Below are 22,829 nucleotides of genomic sequence, written 5' to 3'. Positions count from 1 at the left end.
AACAAACAAAATGAGATCTAGGTTAAATCTGAGCTCTACCACTAATTAGCTTTATGATCTTAGGCATGGCTTTGTTTTTGTTTCCTTATTTGCAAAATGAAGGGGTTGAACTAAGGTAATGTCAATAGTCATAACGCTAATAGATTCTTTACCTCTACTTCCAGATCCACAGTGGGAAGACAATCTCAGGATGGGTTGCACTGAAGCTAACCTGACAGGGTGAGTAAAGTCAATCTTCGCTGTGTCTATTCTTTCTCTCTTCAGCCTACCCTACTGATAAATTCTATAAAAGTTAGGAGTAAGATACCTCGGACTCTGTTTTACTTCCCTCGCTATGATAGCTGTATCCTTTCTAAGTCTCTCTTCTTATTGTTTTCCTTACCAGTACTTTAATATCACTTCAATTACACTGACATACTCTGTTGCATCCAGCTTTTCAGGACTCCCTATGGGGTGGTCCCAGGAATATGTATGCTGGTTAATGGACAGGAGTCTTCAACAGATCGTCCAACACCTGGAAAGTGCAAGGTCAAGTAGTTTCTGGGTTGGGGTTGAAGGTGGTAGAGCTTTTAAGAGGGAGGAAGGAAGAGAGTGAAGGAGGGAGGGAGGGAGAAGGAGAGGGAGAAGAAAGATGGTTAGTTAATTAGTTTTGGTAGTGGGGGAAGTTCTGGGTTCGAACAAAGTTTAAGAACCACTGGTCTGTGAATCATTTCTGATTGGAATGGAGACAAATGCCTCCCTTTGTCCTGGTGGAGGAATTCTTTCCATAAATAAGTAATTGATGTTGGGAAAAGCAACCTTTTTTTGTTTGTTTGTTTTCCCTCAGTCCACATTATTTTGCATTTGAAATGGCCATTATCTTTCCCTTTTCCTACTTTTCCTTTTCCTGTTTCAAAACAAATAGAAACTTTTCTCTTTATTTCTTAGATCAAGTCTTATGGAATTGGGTTTGCCTGAACCACAGGATATGATTTCTTCTTCCACCTCCTCTGTCTTTGTGGCTCAGGAGCCTGTTCTACCCTGTTGTGACTGTAAGAAGGCAAAACATTCTTCTGACAGTAGCATCTCCTCTGGATCATCCTACGACTCCAGCCTGTCTCACCTTCCTGTCTTTTCTGAAGGAACAACTTGTCAACTCTGGAGCCACAGTTTACCTATTTTACCTCAAAATCAACCTCCTCCTGTGTTCAGGAACCAAAGCACATCCCTGCCTTCTTTTAGGCTCTCAGAGCTTGGGAAATCAAAACTTTTTCAGAATTCGGCAGCTCTTTCATCCTTAAGACCTCAAAGCACTTTTATCAACTCTCTTTTTGAATCCCCAAATCTCCACAAACAAGAAGAGAAAACAAAGGATGAGAGAAGGAGCAAGAGTCATTTGACGTCAGATCATAGACCAAATGCAATTTTCAAAGAGAGACCACTACTGCCAGGGTCAGCTCCATTCCAGCTCTCTCCTTTGGCTAGGCGGGAGTTAGAGGGACATATGGCTTGGAAGGTTTGTACTTTGCAGGAACAAACAGTGCCTCTGCCTGTGAGGGAATCATGGGCAATGCTGAATTATTTAACTGAGATACAAGGAGGAGTCCCTGAACCAGAGAAACCTCAAATCCACTTATCTATGCCCATTCATCAAAGCACTGAGCATAATATCAACAATGAATCCCCAGACCTTCCATCATTTCAGCTTCACATGAACGTTGGAGTGGAATCTGGATTAAACAGAACAGAAACAAAAATTTCACAGACTCTTATCCCAGGTAAGCAGTCACAACCTGGGGATGGCCCTCAAATCCTTGGATCCAGGCCCTTAATGACATCAATGGGCACTCCACCTCCCAAAAGTTTAGGAGTTGACATAGCTCAAGAGGAAACGACTTTACTGCCAAAGGACCCAAAACGTGTGTTAGAGCTTAGTGTAGAGCAGAGGGTCATAGATCTTCCAGAAAAAAGGATACAGCAGCATAAGACCCAAGTGACTAACGTGGAGCTGACCCCACAGCTACCATATCAAGTCAGAGATAGCATAAAGGTTACTCCACTGGCATTACTTCAAGTCATGGATTCAATGGGGATGATTCCAGAATCACAGTCAGAAGTGATAGAAACTGTGGGTTTGTTCCCACGGCCACCAAATGAAGTCGTGAAACCAATGGAAGCCACGGAAACAGTGAGTGTAAGCCAAAACCCAGCATATCAAGTCATTAAATCAGTGGAGGTAACCCCAGGATCTCAGCAGCAAGTTATGGAATCAAGGAAGATGACCTCAAGACAGCAGAATCAAGTCACAGGCAATGTGAAGGTAACTCCTATAGCATTGCTTCAAGTCATGGATTCTATGGGGATGATTAAAAAATCACATCCACCTATCATACAGTCAATGGGAATGACCCCAAGGATGCAATATCAAGTCATGGAGTCAATGAAAAGGACCACATTGTTGGACCAGCAAGTCATACAACCAGGAAAGATGAGTCCAAGGCTACGACATGCAGTCATGGAAACTGTGGAAATGACCCCAGGGCCACAGCATAAAGTTATGGAATCAGTGGACGTAACATCAAGGCCACAAAGTCAAGTCATAGAACCACTGAAGATTACTCCAGGGCCAATATGTCAAAATGTAAAATCACCTGAAATGATCGCCAGGCCATTGCATCAAGTGAAGGATTACCTGGAAGTAACTCCAGTGACACTATTACAAGCTATGGATTTCATGGGGATAATTCCACCAACACAGTCACATGTTATAGAATCTGGGGGTTTGACTCCAGACACACAGTCTCAAATTGCAAATTTGACCCCAAGGGCAACTCAATCAGATGGTTTGACTTCTTCTAGCTCTCCTACTACTATTGGTCCACGTGGAATGGTAGAATCTGTGGGCTTACCTCCACAGCTACCACCTAAAATCATGGAATTGGTAGAATTGATTCCAATGCCATCACAACAATCCATACCTTCTCTAAAGGTAACTCCAACAGCACTGGGGTCACCCATGGGAATGATCATAGCACCACAGTCACAAGTTGTAGAAACTCAGGATTTGACCCCAAGGCTAATATCTCAAGCCAAGGAATCTCTGGAGTCAACTCCTGAGTCATGCATTCAAGTGCTAGACTCTGAGGGAATGACTCCACAACCACATCATCAAAGCACAGAATCTATGGCATTAACCCCAGGACCACCTCATCAAGTCATGGAGTCTTCAAGGTTGACCCCAAGGCATCAAATTCTGGAGTATTCAGAGATGAGTCCAAGGCAAAGCCATCACGTCACAGAAACTACGGGTTTGACATCTGACACCTGGCTACAAATGGAGAAATCTGTAGCGGTGACACAGTCACACCATCAAATGATGGAATCTTTAGGGACAATCCCAAGGTCACTGGGTCAAGGTACAGAATCTATGGGAATGAGCCAAAAGCCACTGCCTCAAGTCACAGAATCTACAGAAATGCTACAAGATTCATCACTGCTTCAAGATGTGAAGTATATGGGGATGAAGCCAATGCCACAATTTAATGTTATGGATTCTATGAAGTTATCCCCAGGATTGCAAAATTTGAAATCTGGGAAACTGATCTTGGGACTAGAGTTGCAAAATACAAAATCTATAGACATAACCACAGGTTCAATTCCACAAATGGTAAAATATGGACAGCTGATCCCAACTGTGAACTCTATAGAATTGGCCCCAGAACTACAACTGCAGAGTATAAAACCTGATGAGTTGGCCTCCATACCACAGCTGCAAAGTGAGAAATCTGTGCAGTCAGCCCGAGGGTCTCAGCTTCATGGTGTGAAATCTATCCAATTGACCCTGGGACCACAACAACAAAATGAAAAACCTGCTGAGTTAGTCCCAGCACCACAGTTGCAAAGTAGGGAATCTATAGATTTGGCCCCCAGTTCACAGTTGCAAGGTATGGAATATGTTCATTTGGCCCTACCATCAGAGTTTCCAGGTATAAAAACCGTGGAGTTGACTCTAAGACCAGTACAAGAAGATATGAAATCTGTGGAGTTTGCCCCAAAGCCATGGTTACAAGATATAAGATCTGAGGAGACAGCTCCAGTACCATTGCTTGAAGATGTGAAAACTCCTCAAATGGTAGAAAGTAGGAGGTTGATTCCTGAGACACAGGTAGAAGACATGAAATATGAGGAACTGATCCCAGGAGCACACATTCAAGCAGTAAAATCTGTAGAGTTGAACCTCAAACCGAACCATCAAGTCACAGAACCTGAAGGATTGACCCCATGGCATCAAGCTTCAGAATCTTTAAGGATGATCTCAGAGCCAGCATATCCAGAAACAGAAGCAAAGTTTACCTCTGACACTTGTCACCATGCAAAAGAATCTAGGGGGTTGATACAATCATCTTTAGGAAATACCCCAGGGCCACTGAGCCAAGCTTCAGAATTTATGCAGATGAACTCAATGTCATTCCAAGGTACTCTTGAGCCAATGTTCCAAAGTGTAAAAGCCATGGGGGATACTCCAGTGTCACAGCACACAATACAAGAATCTTTAGAGTTGGTACCAGGATCAGAGATGCAAAGTATGAAATCAAAGATGTTGACCCCAGAGTCCCAAGGTATGAAGTTTGTTCATCTGAATCTAGGACCATATTCAGAAGTTATGAACTATGAGGAGTTGATCTTGGAACCACAATTTCAAAATGTGAAATCTGTGCCATTGACCTTAGAACCACAGTCCAAAAGTATAAAACCTGAGGAGTTGACTCTAGGGCCATTAATGCATGATAATAATTTTGTGGATTTACACGTGCCACTGGAAGAATCTAGTAGGTTAATTCCTGAGACACAGTTACAGCATGTTGAATCAAGGAAAGTGACCATGGAACCACATTTACAAGGACTGAAATCTGTGGGTCTAACTTCCAGACCAAGGCATCAAGACACAGAGCCTGCAGAGTTAGCTGCTGAGATCTGCCCACAAGAGGAAGAATCTGTGAAACTGATCCCACAGCTAGTCTTGAAAACTGCTGGGGTGATGCCTAGGCCACATTTTCAAAAATTTTCAGAGATGACTCTAGGTCAAGGCTATCAAGATACAGAAACTGTGAGGCTGACTTCTGAGGCTTTGCCCCAAGTAGCAATAACACAAAAACCAACAGGTCAAGTTAGAGAATATACAGGAATGACTCCTCTAAAGCCACATCTTCAAGTTACAGAGTCATCAGAGATACCCCTAAGGTCAGAATATGAAAACACAGAAACTGTGGGGTTGGCAACATTTCCAGTTGAAAACATCCAGGAGGTAATACCAGTAGCAACATATTCAGAAAAAGGATCTCTGGAGTTGACTTTAGGACCAGGGATGCAATATGAGAAATCAGAGCCACTACTGCAAAATTTGAAATATGTGAAGTTAACCTCTGAGTCATCCCCATTAGTGGTAGGATCTAAACAGTTTATTACAGGACGAAAACCACATGTTATGGAGTTGACCCCAGAGCCACAGCTCCAGGGAGTAAAGTCTAGGCAGTTGGAGCCAGAGCCAAAATTACAAGATGTGAAATATGTTAATTTAATTCAACAGTCAACTACTACCAGAGTGGTAGAATCAGAGAAGCCAATACAAGAGCCAGTGCTACAAAGCATGATATCAGAGGAATTGAGTAAGGAGGCACAGTTCCAAGGGCCACAGCTGCATAGTGCAAGATTTTCAGAGTTATCTCCAGAGCTGCCACTTCAAGGAGAAAGACCTATAGATTTAATCTCAGGGTCTCCACATCATGGTGTGAAATCTGATGAATTGACCCCAGCTTTCCCAGTGCAAGAAATAAAATTGTCAGATTTTATCCCAGGACCAAAACATCAAAGTGTTGTATCTGTACAGTTGACTGCAGAATCACAACCTCAAAGTATGAAATTTATGGAACTAAATTCAGGACCATGCTTGCAAAATATCAGATTTTCTGATTTGACCCCAGAACCAAAGCATCAAGGTTTCAAACATGTGCAGTTTATACCAGGAACACAGCTTCAAGACATAAAGTCCGTAGGATTTGTAACAGAGACATCTTTGCAGTTAAGTCAAGGGCTCCCAGTTGAAAATATGAAATCTGTTCTGTCTGTTGAAGGATCACAGTTTCACAGCTTGAAATCTGTCAAACTGACCTCAAAACTACAATTTCAAGATGTGAAATCTGAGGAACTGAACCTAGGGCCAGGGCAGCAAGATGTAAAATTTTCTGAATTGACTTCAGGGCCAAAGCTTCAAGGTGTCAAATCTGGGGAGCAAACCCCAGGACCACTGTTTCATAGTGTGACTGCTGTGGAGACGACTCTAGAGTTAGGGCTTCAAGATTCTAAATCAGCAAAGATGTCTCCAGGGCTTCAAGGTGTGAAACAGGTGGTGCCATGGCTACAAGATGTCAAATTTTGTGATCTGACATCAGGAACTCAACCTCAAGGTGTGAAATCTTCAGAGTTAAACTCAGCGCAACAACAACAATATGTGAAATTTTTTGAGTTCACTCCAGAGCCAAAGATGCAAGGAGTAAAATCTATGAAGTTGACCCCAGGACCTGAGCAGCAAGGGGTTAAGCCTGAGATGTTAGTACCAGAGCCACTGTTTCAAGGTGTAAAATGTGTGGCAGTAGACCACATATCAAGCTTTGAAGGTGACATTTCATATAAATTAGTCTCAGAGCCACAGATACCAGATGCAAAATCTATGGAGTTGACTCCTGGACCGCAGTTGCCAAGTGTAAACTACTCTGAGTTGACCAGAAGACCACGGTTACAAGTTGTGAAATCTTCTGAATTGATCCAAGGATCACAGTTGCAAGATGTAAAACCTGTAGAGTGGATCCCAATCTCAAAGCTTCAAGGTTTACAATCTGAGGCGCTAATGCCAGAGCCACAGCTGGAAGATACGAAATCTGTGGAGTTAACACCAGGGCCACATTTGGGAAGTATGAAATCTATGCAGTTAACATCAAAGCCACAACTGGGAAATGTCAAATCTACAGTGTTAACCCTTGGGCCACAGGTGGGAGATGTGAAACCGGTAGAGGTGACCCCAGGCTCAAAACTTCATGATTTGAAATCTGAGTTGTTGATCTCAGAGTCAGAGTTGAAAGATGTGAACTCTGTGGCCTTAACTCCAGGACAATGTCCAAGAGGTATGAAATCTACGTTGCTAACCCCAAGTCCACAGCTGGAAGTTAAGAAGTCTGTGGAGATAACCTCAGGGCCACAGATAGAAGACGTCAAATCTGTGAAACTCACCTCAGATTCCAAGCTTCAAGGTGTGGAATCTGATGAGTTGGCTCTGGGTTCAAGAAATCAAGGATTAAAAACTGTGACGTTGGTCCCAAGGATACAACTGCAAGATGTGAAAGCTGTGGAATTGAAACTTGGACAAAGGATGCAAGATGAGAATTCTGTGTTTTTTGCACCAAGGTCATTGCTCCAAGGGCCTCAACTACAAGGTATGAAACCTCAGGAATTGACTACCGAGCCACAAATGCAAGATGTGAAAATTTTGGAGATAACCCCACGTTCAAATCCTCAAAGTTTAAAACCTGTAGAGAAGACTCCAGATCCAGAGCTGCAATTTGTAAAATCTGTGAAGTTGACCCCAAGGCTAAAGAAGCAGGCAGTAAAATCTGCGTTTGCAACCAGAAGACAAAAGTTTCAAGGAGTAAAATCTGTGGATTTAGCCCCGAGGCAACAGCTTCAAGAGATGGAACTTGTGAATTTAACTCCTGGGCCAAAACAGGTTGGTGAGATATCTGTAATCTCACCAGAGCAGCAATGTGTGAATTCAGAGCCACTGAAGAGAGGGTCTAAGTCAGAAGATGGGATGTCTTGGGAGTTAACTCCAGAGCTAAAATTTAAAGAGAGAAAATTAGTAGATCCCAACTTTCAGTTAGAGTTGAAAGGTAGGAAATCATTTGAATTGACTCCAGAATCAAATATTCAAGGTGTAAAATCTAAAGAGTTCAAACTTGAACCACAGTTGCAAAGTATAAAGTCTCCCAAGTTGACCCCAGGACCACAGCTGCAACAAGTGAAATCCTCAAAGTCAACTTCAGAGCCACAACTTCAAGGTGTGAAAACTGTTGAGTTAAAACAGGAGCCAAGGCCTGAAAGTATGAGATGTATTCAGTGGATACCAGGACCTGAGTTCCAAGGTGTGAAATCTGTAGGGTTAAATCTTGAGTCACAATCTCAAGGTGTCAAATCTGTAGAGTTGACATCTTCAATACAGTTAAGAGATGTGAAGTCATCTGAATTGCCTCTGGGGCCAAAAATTCAAGGTGCAACATATATGAAGTTCAACCTTGGGCCACAGTCGCAGAGTGTGAAAACTCCTGAGTTATCCCCAGGACCACAGCGGCAAGAAGGAAAATTTTTGGCATCAACCTCAGAGCCACAGCTTCAAGGTATGAAAACTGTGGAGTTAAACCAAAAGCCACAGCTTGAAAGTATGAGAACTGTTCAGTGGATGCCTGCACCAGTGTTTCAAGGTGTGAAATCTCTGCTAAATCTTGGGTTGCAATCTCAATGTGTCAAACCAGCAGAGTTGAAACCTTTGATACAGTTAAGAGATATAAAGTCATCTGTATTGACTCCAAGGCCAAAGCTCCAAGGTATACAATCTTTGGCATCACTCCAAGAACCTCAGCCTCAAGGTCTCAATTTGAAACCTTGTCTACAGTTTAGAAGTAAGAAATCATGTGACCTGACTTCCAAGTCAAAGCTCTGTGATATAAAACCCATGATGTTCAAATCTAGGCTTCACTTGCATGATGGAAAATCTCCTAAGTTGATCCCAGGACCATGGTTTCAAGAAGTGAAACCATTACCGTCATCCCCAGGAACACAGCTTCAAGGTGTGAAGTCTGTATTGCTTACAAAAGAGCCACAGTTTCCTGAGGTGAAATCTGGGGTATTAAGCCAAGAGTCACAATTACAAAGTGATAAAACTATAGAGTTGAACTCCCCACTACACTTGAAAAGTATGAAGTCATCTGAGTTGACTCTTCAGACAGAGCTTCAAGGTGTGAAATCTGAGGATTTCAACAGTGGGCCACAGTGGCAAGGTCTAAAATCTTCTAAGTCACCACTTGAGACAAAGTCCCAAGATAAGAAATTTACTGAGTTAATCTCTGACTCACAGTTGCAAGGTACAACATTTTCTAAATTGACTGTGGGGACAAAGATTCAAGGTGTCAAATCTACAGATTTCAACCCTGGGTCATTGTTACAAGGTGTGAAATCTTCTGGATGGACCTCAAAGATAAAGCTTCAAGATGTAAAACATAAAGAATTCAGCCCCAGTCCTCAGTTGCAAGTTCTGAAATCTTCTGAGCTGATTCTGGGATCAAAGCTTCAGAATGTGAAATTCGTGTTCAACTCTGAGCCACAATTGCAAAGAGTGAAATCTTCTAAATTAATCTCAGACTCAAAGTTTCAAGATGTGGAATCTGTGAAGTCCAAATCTGCGCCACCATTGCAAGGTGTGAAATCTTCTGAGTTGATACTGGGGACAAAGCTTAAAAAAGTGAAATCAGTGGAATTCAAGTCGGGTCCACAGTTGGAAGATATGAAATCTTCCAAATTAATCACAGATATAAAGCTTCAAGATGTAAAATCTACGAATTTCAGGTCTGGACCAAACTTGCAGGGTATGAAATCATCTGAAGTTATCCCAAGGGAAAAGCTTCAAGGTGTGAAGTCTGTAGAACTGAAACCTAGTCCAAAGTTACAAGGTGAGAAATCTTCTGATTTGACTCTGGGGAGGAAGTTTCCAGGTGTGAAATCTGTAGAGTTGGACTCAGGCCCACACTTACAAGATATGAAGTGTTCTGAGCTGATCATGGGTATAAAGCTTCCAGATGTAAAATCTAAGCGGTTAAGTTCTAGACCACACTTTCAAGTTATGAAATCTTCTGAAGTGATCCCAGGGACAAAGCTTCAGAAAGCGAAATCGGTGTTCAACTCTGGACCAGAGACACAAAGTAAAAAATTTTCTGAGTTGATTCAAGAGACAAAGCTTCAAGATGTGAAATCCTTAGAGTTTAACTGTGGACTGAAGTTACAAGGTGGGAAATCTGATTTAACCCAGAGGAGGAAGCTTCAAGGTGTGAAATCAGTGGAGTTCAACCCTGGACCACAGAGACAGGGTGAGAAATCTGATTTGATGCGAGAGTGGAGGCTTCAAGATTTGAAATCTGTTGTTCCATGGTTGCAAGGTGTGACATCTTCAGAGTTAACACCAGAGACAAAGCTTCAAAGTGGAGAATCTGTGGAGTTCACCACCAGGCCAGTGTGGCAAGATATGAAACCTTTTGAATTGACTCTTGGTACAAAGGTACAAGATGTGAAATCTTTGGGGTTTAACTCAGCTCCACAGTTACAAGACAGGAAATTGTCTATGTTGACACCAGAGGCACACCTTCAAGGTGTGAAATCTATGGAATTCAACCCTGAGGCAAAATTGCAAGGTGCAAAATCTTCTGAACATATAAAGCTTCAATTAATGAACTCTACAGAGGTCAACCCTGGTCTAGAATTTCAGGTTGCAAAACCCTCTGAGTTGGCCTTGGAATCAAAGATTCATAGTGGAATATTGTCTGAGATCAGTGGTAGAAAGCAGTGGCAAGATGAGAAATCTGACAAGTTGAATCCATGGCCAGAACTTCAAAGTGTAAAAGTCATGGTGTTCAATCCTGGGACACATTCGCAACATATAAAATCTTCAGAATTATGCAAAGGGACAAAGCTTCAAGATGTGAAATCTTTGGAATTCAATCCTGACCAACAGTTGCAAGATGTGAAATCTTCTGATTTTTGTCTGGGAACAAGGCTTCAAGGTATTCAATATTTTGAGTTCAATCCTGGACCACAGTTGCAAGAGGTAAAATCTGAGTTGAGCACAGAAATGAAGCTTCCAGATGAGCAATTTCTGGAATTCAAGCATAAGCCTAAATTACAAGGTGGGAAATGCTCTGAACAGAATCCAGGGCCACAGCGTCAGTGTATAAATTATATGCCATTCAACACTGGGTCACAGGTGCAAGATATAAAGTCTTCTGGGTTGAATCCTAGTCCAGAGCTTCAAGGTAGAAAATCTAAAGTGCTCTGCATTGGGCCTTATTTGCAAGGTGTGAATTCTTCTGCATTCATTTCAGAACCAAAACTTCAGTGTGTAAATTCTACTGGATGCAACCCTGGGCCACATTTGCAAGGCACAAACTCTTCTGAATTAAATTCCGTTTCAAAACTTCAAGGCATGAATTCTTCTAAGTTAAATTCAGGGACAGAGATTCAAAGTGAGACATCTATGGTGTTCAACCCTGGACCACACTGCCAAGGTCTGAAATCTGAATTGGGTCCAGGGTCAAAGCTTCTAAGTGTAGCACCCACAGAATGCAATCCTGGGCCACAGATACAGTGTGCAAAGTCTTTTGAATTGAATCCAGAGCCAAAATTACAATGTTTAGATTCTATGGGGTGCCAACATGGACCACCCTTGCAAGGAGCAAAATCTTTTGAGTTGACTTCGGGGAAAACATGTCAAGATATGGGATCTGAGGCGAGTCCAGGCACAGAGAATCAATGTGAGACATCTATGGTGTTCAATCCTGGACCACATTGCCAAGGTCAGAAATCTGAATTGAGTCCAGAGTCAAAGTTTCTAAGTGTAGCACCTACAGAATGCTACCCTGGGCCACAGATGCAGTGTGCAAATTTTTCTGAGTTGAATCCAGAGCCAAAATTACAATGTTTAAATTCTATGGGTTGCAAATGTGGGCCACACTTGCAAAGTGTAAAATCTCTTGAGTTAACTTCAGGGACAAAATGTAAAGGTATGAGATCTTCTGATTTGAATCTGGGGCCAGAACTTCAAGGTATAAAATCTATTATGTTCAGTCCTGTGCAGCATTTACACGATGTAAAATGTGAATTGACTCCAGGGACAAAGTCTCAAGGTATAATCTCAACAAAGTTCAACTCTGGCGCACAGTTGCAAGGTGTGAGTTCTACTGGGTTGAATTCAGGGTCAGAACTTCAATACATAAATTCTATAAGGTCTAATCCAGGGCCACAGATGCAAGGCATGAAACCCTCTGAAATGAACCCCGGGCCAGAGTCTCATGGTACAAAATCTATGTTGTTCAACCCCGAACCACATTTGCAAGATGTGAAATCTTCTGAGTTAACTCCAGACACAAAGTTTCCGGAAGTCCAATTTTTGGTGAACCACCTTGGGGAAGAGCAACACGTTGTGCAGTCTGTGTTCACTTTGGGCCCTCAGTTAAACATAGGTATGAAACCTATGTTATTTTTACCAGAGCAACTTCTTGAAGATATGAAGTCTGTGAAGATGAACAAAGAGCCATTGCTTTGTGGTACAAATTCTACGAAATTGATTTCAGACTTTGAGCTGCAGAACTTGAAATGGAACGTGTTTGCACTAGAGCCACGTTTTCAAAAAGTGAAATCTGTGGAGTTAAATCCAGAGCCACATCCTCAAGGTATGAATTCTGAGGAGTTGCCTTCACACCTCAGGCCGCAGAGTGTAAGATCTGTGGTGTTTGCACCAGCGCCATGTTTTCAAGATGGGAAATCTCTGGAGTTGAAACTGGAGCCACAACCTCAAGATGTGAATTCTAAGAAACTGATTTCTTGCCTCAGGCAGAAATCTGTAGTGTCTGTATCAGCGCCATGTTCTCAAGATGTGAAATCTATGAAGTCAAACCTATTGCTACAACCTCAAAGTGTGAATTCTTTAGGGTCATCATCATGCCTCAGGTCACAATGTGTTAAATCTGAGGTCTTTGCACCACAGCCATGTCTTCAAAATGTGAAATCTGTAGAGTTGACACCAGGGTCCCAACAACAAGGTATGAATTGCCAAGAGTTGACTTCAGGATTGCAAGGTATGAAATCAGTAGTGTCAGCACCAGAGTCAACTAAGAAGTTCATACCAGGACCAATGTTGACTAGTGTCAAATTTTCAAATTTGTCTCCAGAATCACAGCAACAAGGTGTGAAATATTTGGCGTCTACTCCAGAACCAAAGTTGCAAAGCATAAAACATGTAAAATCTAGGATCTTCCAGGCAGGATCAGGGGCTCGAAGAGGCCTTACCTGGCCTGTCCTGGGCAGGCGACGGAATGTCTGGGAGAGTCGCTCCTGGAGGCAGCGACTACCTAGAAAATACCTCTCCAGTATGCTAACGCTGGGGAATGTCTTGGGGACTAGCATGGAAAGGAAGCTTTATTCTCAAACATCTTTAACAGAAAGAGCCACTGCAGATACCTGTCAATCTATTCAGAATTTATTTGGGGTTCCAGTTGAATTGATGGAATTTTCCCAGAGTCTGCTTGAGAAGGGTCAAGGTACTATTTCTCAGCCTTCAGTGGTCAAAAACTACATTCAGAGACATACTTCATGCCATGGTCATGAGAAAAGAATGGCCTTAAGGATGTGGACACGTGGCTCCATGTCCTCCATAATACAGCACTACTCTGGCACTAGAGTGAGAATAAAGAAAACAAACTCAAAGCCCTGTGATATATCCCAGGAAGTCATTCAGCACATGCCTGTTTCATGTACAGGGAGTCAGCTTCCTGCCCCAGCAAAGTCAGAGTCTTCCTTCAACATATTTTTTGCTAGGAGAGATTCTGTTCCAGTGGAAGAGAGTGAGAACTCACAGAGTGATTCACAGACAAGGATTTTTGAGTCCCAACACTCCCTCAAGCCAAGTTATCTTCCCCAGGCCAAGTCTGACTTCTCAGAACAGTTCCAGCTTCTACAAGATCTGCAGCTAAAAATAGCAGCAAAACTGTTAAGGAGTCAAATACCCCCCAACGTACCTCCACCTTTAGCTTCAGGTCTGGTTCTAAAATACCCTATCTGCCTACAGTGTGGCCGATGTTCAGGATTTAATTGCTGCCATAAATTACAGGCCACGTTTGGAACTTACCTTCTTATCTATCCACAGCTTCACCTTGTAAGCACTCCTGAAGGCCATGGAGAGATCAGGTTGCGTCTTGGCTTTAGGTTGCAAACTGGGAAAAGACCCCAAGTCCCAAAGTATCATAGACGAGATAGACCCATCACACCAAGGAGCCTTAGATCAACATCACTAAGGAAAGCTAAAGGCTATACTCAAGCTTCCAAGAGTCCTACTTCTACAATAGATTTCCAGTCTGGGTCTTCCCAGTGTCCTGCTCCTATACAAGTCCACATCAGGCGAAGGCAAGGTGGCAGCCCTGGCCTAGTAGAAAAGACAGAAATTAGAGAGCCTGGACACTATGAATTCACTGAAGTTCACTCTCTATCAGAGAGTGACTCTGAAAGCAATCAGGATGAAAAGTGGGCTCCTAATTCCTCTAAGGAATTACCAAGCCAGTTAAGAAGGAAGATGAGTGGAGCGTCTCAGACAACTACCGCCTCTTTAAAAAGACAACCTAAGAAATCCTCCCAACCAAAATTCATACAACTCCTTTTTCAGGGGCTAAAGCAGGCATTCCAAACAGCACACAGAATTATGGCTTTGGTTGGGCAGAAGCCTGAGGACAGGACAAGGCGAGACTATTTCTGGTCAAGCAAAAACTACCTTCCAAAACAAAAAGCCAGAGACTATTGCTTATCAAGAGATATCAAAAGACACAGGATGCCAACTCTCAAGCTAAGGTCAACAGACCCAACCATTAAGGAGGAGAGCACATTGTGGGGAGAAACAGACCAATTCAGATCAGCTCAACAACCAACAGGAAATAGCTCTTTCCAACCCAGACCTATACAACTGCCCAAGCCCATAGTTTCCCAAAGAAGTACCACTCTCAAAAACACCTCAAGCAGCCAGCCTTTGGGTCCTGTTCAAAATGAGAGTAATAGCAGAGCTAAGAAAAACTTTAACAGAAATGAAATCTCTAGCCAGGAGTCCAAGAACTCCAAACCAGGAACCAGAGTTTACGCTGGAGGGAGACCCTTACATGGTTCCCCTATGAAGAGAACCTCACACAGTCACCTTAAAGAAAAGTCCACACACAAGGAACGAAACCACCACAGCTTCTGTAGGGAAAGAATCCCATGGAATTCTTCTGGAAGGAGCCAATATAGTCCCTCTGAGAGGGGCCACCGAAGTGCCTCTGAGAGGAGCCATTGCAGTCCCTCTGAGAGGAGCCACTGCAGGGCCTCTGAGAGGAGATGTCGCAGTCCCCCTGAGAAGAGCCACCGCAGGGCCTCTGAGAGGAGATGTCGCAGTCCCTCTGAGAGGAGCCATCGCAGTCCCTCTGAGAGGAGCCACTGCAGGGCCTCTGAGAGGAGCCATCGCAGTCCCTCTGAGAAGAGCCACCGCAGGGCCTCTGAGAGGAGATGTCGCAGTCCCTCTGAGAGGAGAGGACACAGTGCTTCTGAGAGGAGCCACCAAAGTCCCCTCAAGGAGAGACTCAAGCACAGCTCACCTAGGGAGAGGCCCAGATATAGTTTGGGTAAAGATTTCAGGAGTAACTCAAACATGTCTCCTAGAGACCACACCAAAAAACCCCAAAGGAGGGCAAGTTTGGAGGCCTGACGCTAGAAGATAGAAAGAGACCCGCCCCAGTTATTCATTGCCTCGCTCAAGTCTCCACCAAGTTGCCTTTTCCTGGCTTCTTTCCTGCTCAGCCACTGGCTTCCACTTCCTGCACCCTCAGCAATGAAAGAGCTTCTACTTCTCTCTACCTGAGGGGAGGGAGGGAGGGAAGGCGGGAATGGCTCTGTCATTTCCCTAAGATAAATAAACGGGTAATAATTGACCTTCCTGTGCACCTAGAAAGACCACTCGTCGTGCCCGGTGGAGCATGGGGGCGTGGAGGGGCAGGAGAGGTAGTGCAAACGGAGGGAACGAGACGGACGGACTCCGAGGCCAAGCAGAGGCTCCAACCCCCAACCCCCAGTTTCCCGGGTCCCACAGCGCACTCCCGGGGCGGGGTCTCAGAGGAAGTGTGTGTGGGGCGGGGGTGTGGGGGCCTGGTCATGTGACTCGCCCTGCCGCAGCCCCCTCGGAAGCTGAGAGGCGGAAGTAGACTTTCGACACGGGGCTCGCGGCGCCGACTCCACATCCGGGAGCGGAGAGGAGAGCGGAAGTGGCGTTGATCTGGCCGGAGCCCTTGGGTGAATTTGTTAGGCGTGGAGAGGGAGTGATGTCTTCCAGACTCGGTGCAGTGCCCGCCGTGAGTTTCTCGGTTTGACCGTTACGCTTTAGGGGTAGCGCTGTCGAGCCCGCCACACGCGGTCCCTCGCTTTTGTCCCCTGCTCAGAGTTGGTTTTATCAGAGCCCATCGCAGGCCCCACCCTTCTAGGTCAGATATACCAGCCCCCTCGTTTTTCCCCCGACTTCTGCTGCCCGATCCCCACCCCCTTGGACTCAGTTCCTCGTCATATTGCCGTTAGTCTCTATTCTTTCTACATCCCCAGTGCCTCCCATATCCGTTGTCCTCGCTTTCTGTCTCCCTTTTAGAGCCTCTTTCTAGGACAGGGCTTTGAGAATGGGGGAGATGAAGGCTCTAGTGTTGTCACCTGCCTTGACCCTGTAGGAAGATAGGGCGGCACATTTTTCGTCAAAAGTCTTGCCTTCTTCCGTTTGAGGGAGTAGCCCCGGGAGAGCTTCATTTCTTGGCACAGGGGGATTCGTCTTTTTGTGGTCAAGGTTCAGAGGCCCCTAGCATTTACTCATGTGCTTGCAATTTGCTAGACCCCGGGACCCACATCCTTTAAGCAGCAGAGGAGCACGAGGATCGTGGGAGCTAAGAAGTAAGTGAGGTTTTGTGCGATCCATTTATAATTGTGTCGCCAGCGCTGTCCAATAGAACTTCCCGTGATGATGAAAATGTTGTGTATCCGCACTGTCCAGTACTGTAGCCACTAGCCACGTATGACTGTTGAGCGCTTGAAATGTGGCTTATGTCAGTGAGGAGCTGAATTTTAAGTTGTATTTTAATTAATTTAAATAGCCACCTGTGACTAGTGGCCACCTGATTGGACAGTGCAAGTCTAATCCTAGTGTGCGGGAGGAAAACTTGGCTTCCAAAAAAAAAGAAGTACGAATTATAAGAAAAATGGGATGTGTGACTCAGTGTAGCCGTGCATTTCTTTAGACATCAAATATGTACTCATGAATACATTGATGAACTTGGGAAGGACTGATAAAAATGACTGTAAGAAATGCTTATATTTTCAAACTACTTGGCTTCAAGACTGGTTTATTGTTTACTGAATGTGCTAAGCTTTTCCATATTTGTTAATACAAAAAAGATTCTTGTTAAGGAGATACTCATTGAAAGGGATTAATTCATTCATACAATATTTACTAAATATCTGCTTTGTGCCAGCTCTGTGGTAGGTTAGATACACAGACGTGAAAAGCACACAACTAACAGTCTAACCGATTTGGGCAAGGAGATCCACACAATACAGTGTAAAGAAATGTTTTTAAACAGGAATTTAATATAGCCTTTTGGGAAGGGGAGTGATGTTTGGAAGGGAAAGGTTGCCAGAGCAAATCACTCCTAAACAGACTTGAAAGTCAAGGAATAATACAGTTAGCCAGAAGGAAAAGGGTTTTGTTTTGTTTTTTTGTTCTTTGTTTTTGTTTTTCAGAAGAAAGAACAGAATGTGAATGGGTAAAAGGATTTAATGGAATAGCAAGTGGGTAATTATTCAGAAATGTAAAGATTAATGGGCCCTCATCTATTTATCAGAATCAGAATCATTGGGGTTAGGGCATCAGAATCCTTATTTTTAACTGGCCTCCTAGGACATTGTGAAGTTTGAGAATCCTCCATGAGAAATGAGACTAGAAGAGAGTAGAGAATGAAACCGTGGAAAACATCAGTATTTAAGGATTGGGTAGAATAAAAAAAGGCTGCAAAGGATACTGAGATGAACGTAAAATACTTTTCTAACGAAATCTAAATATTTGCACCTAGAGAGTGAACTAGGGGCTCTTAAAAATTCTTGGTAGATCAGAAAGGAGTTGAAAATAGGTTAAACTTCTCATCTTTGTGATCAGAAGCCGAGACTGAAAGATAGTACCACACACAACAGGTTATTTTAAAATCACTACAATTATGATAGTTATTGTATGAGCCAAAGGCTTTTTCTTGTCATATTTATGGAAAGAGAAGTTTGAGATTAATCTGGTTTTTAACAAATAATCAAATACCCTGAGTTGATAGGTAATGTAAAATACTTGAGAATTGTTTTTGTTGAGTCCTTTAAAAATAAAAGAGAGCTGGAGGGAGGGATTCCCTATCCACATTGACTTAATCCCCAAGATGTTAAAACTGTTAATTTTTTTTCCCCTATACTCTTGCTTATTCATGAGCAGGGAAGTCGGTATATCTGAGTCCTACACTGACAGCAAAGAAATTTCTTTGAGGACAGTTTCCTAAGAGGAGTCATATGGGACTTGACTCTTAATGGCCTGTTGATACTATCAAGTCTTTCTAGTAGAGATTGTTCCCATTGTTTGGGATGGTGGGTTTTGGCCCTAGAGGACTGCCAGTTCCCACTAAAATTTTTTTTATAACTTCATTGAAGTATAATTGAAATACAGTAGACTGCATATATTTATACAATAAGTATATTGTATAAATATATAGATATATGTATACAGTATCTTCAGCTTTGACATATGTAAGTACCCATGAAACACTATTTCCTGATGAATAGTGGTGTAAAACAATCAAGATAACATTTCCATCTCTCCCAAAAGTTTTTTCACGTCCCTTTGCAATTCATTCCTCCCTCCACTCCTGTCCCCAGACACCCCCTGACCTGTTTTCTGTCACTGTACAGTGGTTTGCATGTTCTAGGATTTTCTATAAATGAAATCAGACATTGTGTCCTCTTTTTGCATGATTTCTTTCACTCAGAATAATGATTTTGAATGAAGAATAGTTTTTGTTGCTAAACAAAATTCCATTATGGATATAACATAGTTTGTTTAGCCATCTATCTTGAGGGACATTTGGGTTATTCTCAGTGTGGAGGTATTACAGTAAAACTGCTGTGAACGTTCATGGGCAAGTCTCTGTGTGGAAAAATATTTTTGTTTCTTTTGATAAATACTTAACACAGTATTTATTTATTAAGATGGAATTTACCATCTTAGGTTGATTGGGTCCTATGTCAGGAGTATGTTTAACTTTTTAAGAAATTGTCAGTCTTCCAAATTGGCGGTATTATTTTACATTCTTACCAGCAGTGTAGGAGAGTAAGTCTAATTTTAGCTAATTTAATGGGTGTATAATTGTGTTTCATTGTGGTTTTAATGAGCATTTTCCTGATGAATAGTGGTGTAAAACATCTGTTCATGTGCTTATTGGCCATTCATATATCTTTTTTTGTCAAGTGTCTGTTCATGTCTTTTGCCACCCCCCAAAAAAAAAAATTGTGTTTTGTCTCACCATTAAATTATATAATTTAATTTTTAAAAAATATTTTCTGAACACAGTTCTTTTGTTATATGTGTCCTGAATATTTCCTCATCAGTGGTTTGCATTTCATTTTCTTAATGGTGTCTTTTGAAGAGCCAAAGTTTTAAATTTATCATTAAAAATAATAAAAATTTTATCATTTTTTCCTTTTACGTTTCATTCTATTTGTATTCTATTTAAGAAAACTTTGCCATCCCTAATTGCAAAGATTTTTTCCTTTGCTTTCTTCCAGAAGTTTTATAGGTTTTACCTTCAGGTCTATGGCTCATTTAGAGTTAATTTTTATGTATGGTGTGTTATAAAGGTCAATATTAATTTCTTTCCATTTGTATATCCAGTTGTTGAAAAGACTATCCTTTCCCTGTTCAGTTGCCTTGGTATCTTTGTTAAAAATCAGTTGAACATGTATAGGTGTGGGTCTGTTTCTGGACTTTCATTATTCTCTCCTGTTAATGTATATGTCTATCTTTTTGCCAATACTAAACTGTTTTGATACTGTAGCATTAGAGTAAGTCCTGAAATCAGATAAGGTAAGTCATCTAACTTTGTTGTTTTTTTCAAGATTGTTTCAGCTATTATATTTTCTTGGCCTTTTTATATAAATTCTACAATCAGTTTGTTATTTCTATAAAAGGAAGCATGCTGGAGTATTGATTGGTATATGTATTGAATCTATAGGTCGATTTAGGGCGAACTGCCATTTTAACAATATTGAATTTTCTGATTTATGAGCCTGTTATATTTTTCCATTTACTTAGGTCTTCAATTTCTCTCACCAGTGTGTTGTAGTTTTCATTGTAAAATTCTTGGATGGCTTTTCTTAGATTTGTTTCTGGGTTCCTAGATTTGTTCCTAGGTTGCTGTGTTTTTTGTTATTGTAAATGCTATTATTTTTATAAGTTCATCTTCTAGTTGCTTGTTGCTAGTAGCTAAGAATACACTTTTTAAAAAAATATTTATTTATTTGGTTGTGCTGGGTCTTAGTTGCAGCAGGTGAGCTCCTTAGTTGCGGTTCGCAGGCTCCTTAGTTGCAGCACATGGGCTCCTTAGTTGTGGCCAGCGGGCTCCTTAGTTGTGGCATGTGAACTCTTAGTTGCGGCATGCATGCGGGGTCTAGTTCCCTGACCAGGGATCAAACCCGGGCCCCCTGCATTGGGAGCGCGGAGTCTTGACCACTGCGCCACCAGGGAAGTCCCACAATTGATTTTTGTATTTTAGCCTTGTATCCTGTCACTTGCTAAATTCATTTTTTTAAAATTAATTAATTAATTAATTTATTTTTTGGCTGTGTTGGGTCTTCGTTGCTGTGCTCGGGCTTTCTCTAGTTGGCAGTGAGCGGGGGCTACTCTTCGTTGCGGTGTGCGGGCTTCTCATTGTGGTGGCTTCTCTTGTTGTGGAGCCCCGGCTCTAGGGCACGCAGGCTTCAGTAGTTGTGGCACGTGAGCTCAGTAGTTGTGGCTTGCGGGCTCTAGAGCACAGGCTTGGTAGTTGTGGCACACGGGCTTAGTTGCTCCGTGGCATGTGGGATCTTCCTGCACCAGGGATTGAACCTGTGTCCCCTGCACTGGCACGCAGACTCTTAACCACTGCACCACCAGGGAAGTCCCTCAATTCATTTTTTTTTTTTTAAGTTTAATTTTTTTAAATTTATTTATGGCTGTGTTGGGTCTTCGTTTCTGTGCGAGGGCTTTCTCTAGTTGCGGCAAGTGGGGGCCACTCCTCATCGCGGTGCGCGGGCCTCTCACTATCGCGGCCTCTCTTGTTGTGGAGCACAGGCTCCAGACGCGCAGGCTCAGCAATTGTGGCTCACGGGCCTAGTTGCTCCGTGGCATGTGGGATCCTCCCAGACCAGGGCTCGAACCCGTGTCCCCTGCACTGGCAGGCAGACTCTCAACCACTGCGCCACCAGGGAAGCCCTCACTTTTAATTCTAGTAATTATTTCATATATTTCCTGAGATTATCTTTGTAAACAAACTGAATAAAATCTGTTAAAAAAATCTGCAAGTAGGGGCAGTTTTACTTTTTTCCTTCTGATCTTTATGCCTCCAGTTTCTTCTTATGTCAGTTTGGTAAGTTGTATTTTTTAAGAAATTTGTTCATCTTAATTTGTCAGTTTTTTTGGCATAAAGTTTTTTGAAGTGTTCTCATTATTTTAATGTCTGTATGATGTATAATAATAACCCCTCTTTCATTTCTGACATTGGTTATTTGTGGTATCTTTGGCATCTTTTTTTCTTGATCAATCTAGCTACAGTGTTGTCAATTTTGTGATCTTTTCAAAGAACCAGATTTTCTGTAATATCTGTTTCCTAATTTATGAATTTCTCCTTTTTATTATGTTGTTCCTTCTATTTCTCTGGGCTTACTTTGCTCTTCTTTTTAAGGTACCTTAAGATGAAATCTTAACTCATCGATTTTAGATCTTCTTTTCTAACATAAGCATTTACAGCTTTAAGTTTCCTTCTAAGTACTGCTTTAGTTGCGTCCCACAAATTTTGTTATATATATTTTTGTTGTTATTCACTTAAAATATTTTTGAATTTCCCTTGTGATTTCATTTTTGACCCATGAATTATTTAGAATTGGATTCTTTAATTGCCAGATTTATTTTTTATTTTAGATACCTTGCTATTCTTGATTTCTGATTTAATCCTGATGTGGTCAGAGAACACATGTATGATTTTCATCTTTTTAAGTTTAAAGTTTATAGCCCAGTATATGATCTATCTTGTGAATGCACAGTGTGCTCTTGAAAAGAAAGTATATCCCATAGTGTTGGATGTAGTGTTCTATAAATGTCAACTACAGCAAGGTGGCTAATAGTGTAGTTCAGATCTTCTGTGTCTTTACTCAATTTTTGTCTAGTCTGTCAGTTCCTAAGAGGAGGAGGACTTAAAATTTCTGGTAAGATTGTAGAATTGTCTACTTTTCTTTTTCTATCAGTTTTGCTTTGTGTGCTTTGAGCCTTTATTGTTAGACACATGCAATGAGTAATTATGTCTTCCTGATGATTTGTCATTTTAATTATTATGAAGTGTCCCTTTTTATCTCTGGTAATACTCTTTGTCTTGAAGTCTATTTTATCTGATATTAAAATGGCCACTCTAGCCTTCTTGTGTTTGCTGATGGCATGGTATAATTTTTTCATCCTTTTACTTCCAATCTACATATGTCTTTATATTTAAATAAAGTGTGCTTCTGTAGGCAGCATATACTAGGATATTGCTTTTTTATTTACTCTCTCAATCTCTGACTTTTAACTGGAGTATTTAGACCGTAAACATTTAAATTAATTGCATGATTGGATTTAGGTCTACCATTTAATTATTTGTTCTCTCTACTCTGTTTTT

At 41.9% G+C, this 22,829-nt stretch overlaps 2 protein-coding genes across 6 annotated transcripts in view; both read left to right on the top strand.

Moving 5' to 3' along the window:
* Positions 1-592: 592 nt before the first annotated feature.
* On the top strand, positions 593-15,571 carry SPATA31H1 (SPATA31 subfamily H member 1; the record flags this gene model as incomplete). Its single annotated transcript, XM_082357366.1, has 1 exon — positions 593-15,571. Exon 1 carries the CDS (start codon positions 938-940, stop codon positions 15,569-15,571), a length of 14,634 nt encoding a protein of 4,877 aa, XP_082213492.1. The 5' UTR covers positions 593-937.
* A 482-nt stretch (positions 15,572-16,053) lies between these two features.
* Positions 16,054-22,829, top strand: part of ZNF512 (zinc finger protein 512) — a 32,081-nt gene continuing 25,305 nt past the window's right edge. For 3 of the 5 annotated variants that reach the window (XM_082357616.1, XM_082357614.1, XM_082357615.1), the window contains exons 1-2: positions 16,054-16,211; positions 16,733-16,791. In XM_082357616.1, the coding sequence (XP_082213742.1) occupies positions 16,182-16,211; positions 16,733-16,791 (89 nt within the window). In that variant the 5' untranslated portion in view covers positions 16,054-16,181. The remainder of the gene's footprint in view (positions 16,212-16,732; positions 16,792-22,829) is intronic. The other 2 variants (XM_082357613.1, XM_082357617.1) reach the window with 2 other exon arrangements.

The sequence above is a fragment of the Balaenoptera borealis genome (assembly GCF_965194805.1).
Source record: "Balaenoptera borealis genome assembly, chromosome: 15".
Lineage (NCBI taxonomy): Eukaryota > Metazoa > Chordata > Mammalia > Artiodactyla > Balaenopteridae > Balaenoptera > Balaenoptera borealis.
Note: the sequence above shows the minus strand (reverse complement) of the source record. Positions and strands in the feature narration are given on the sequence as shown.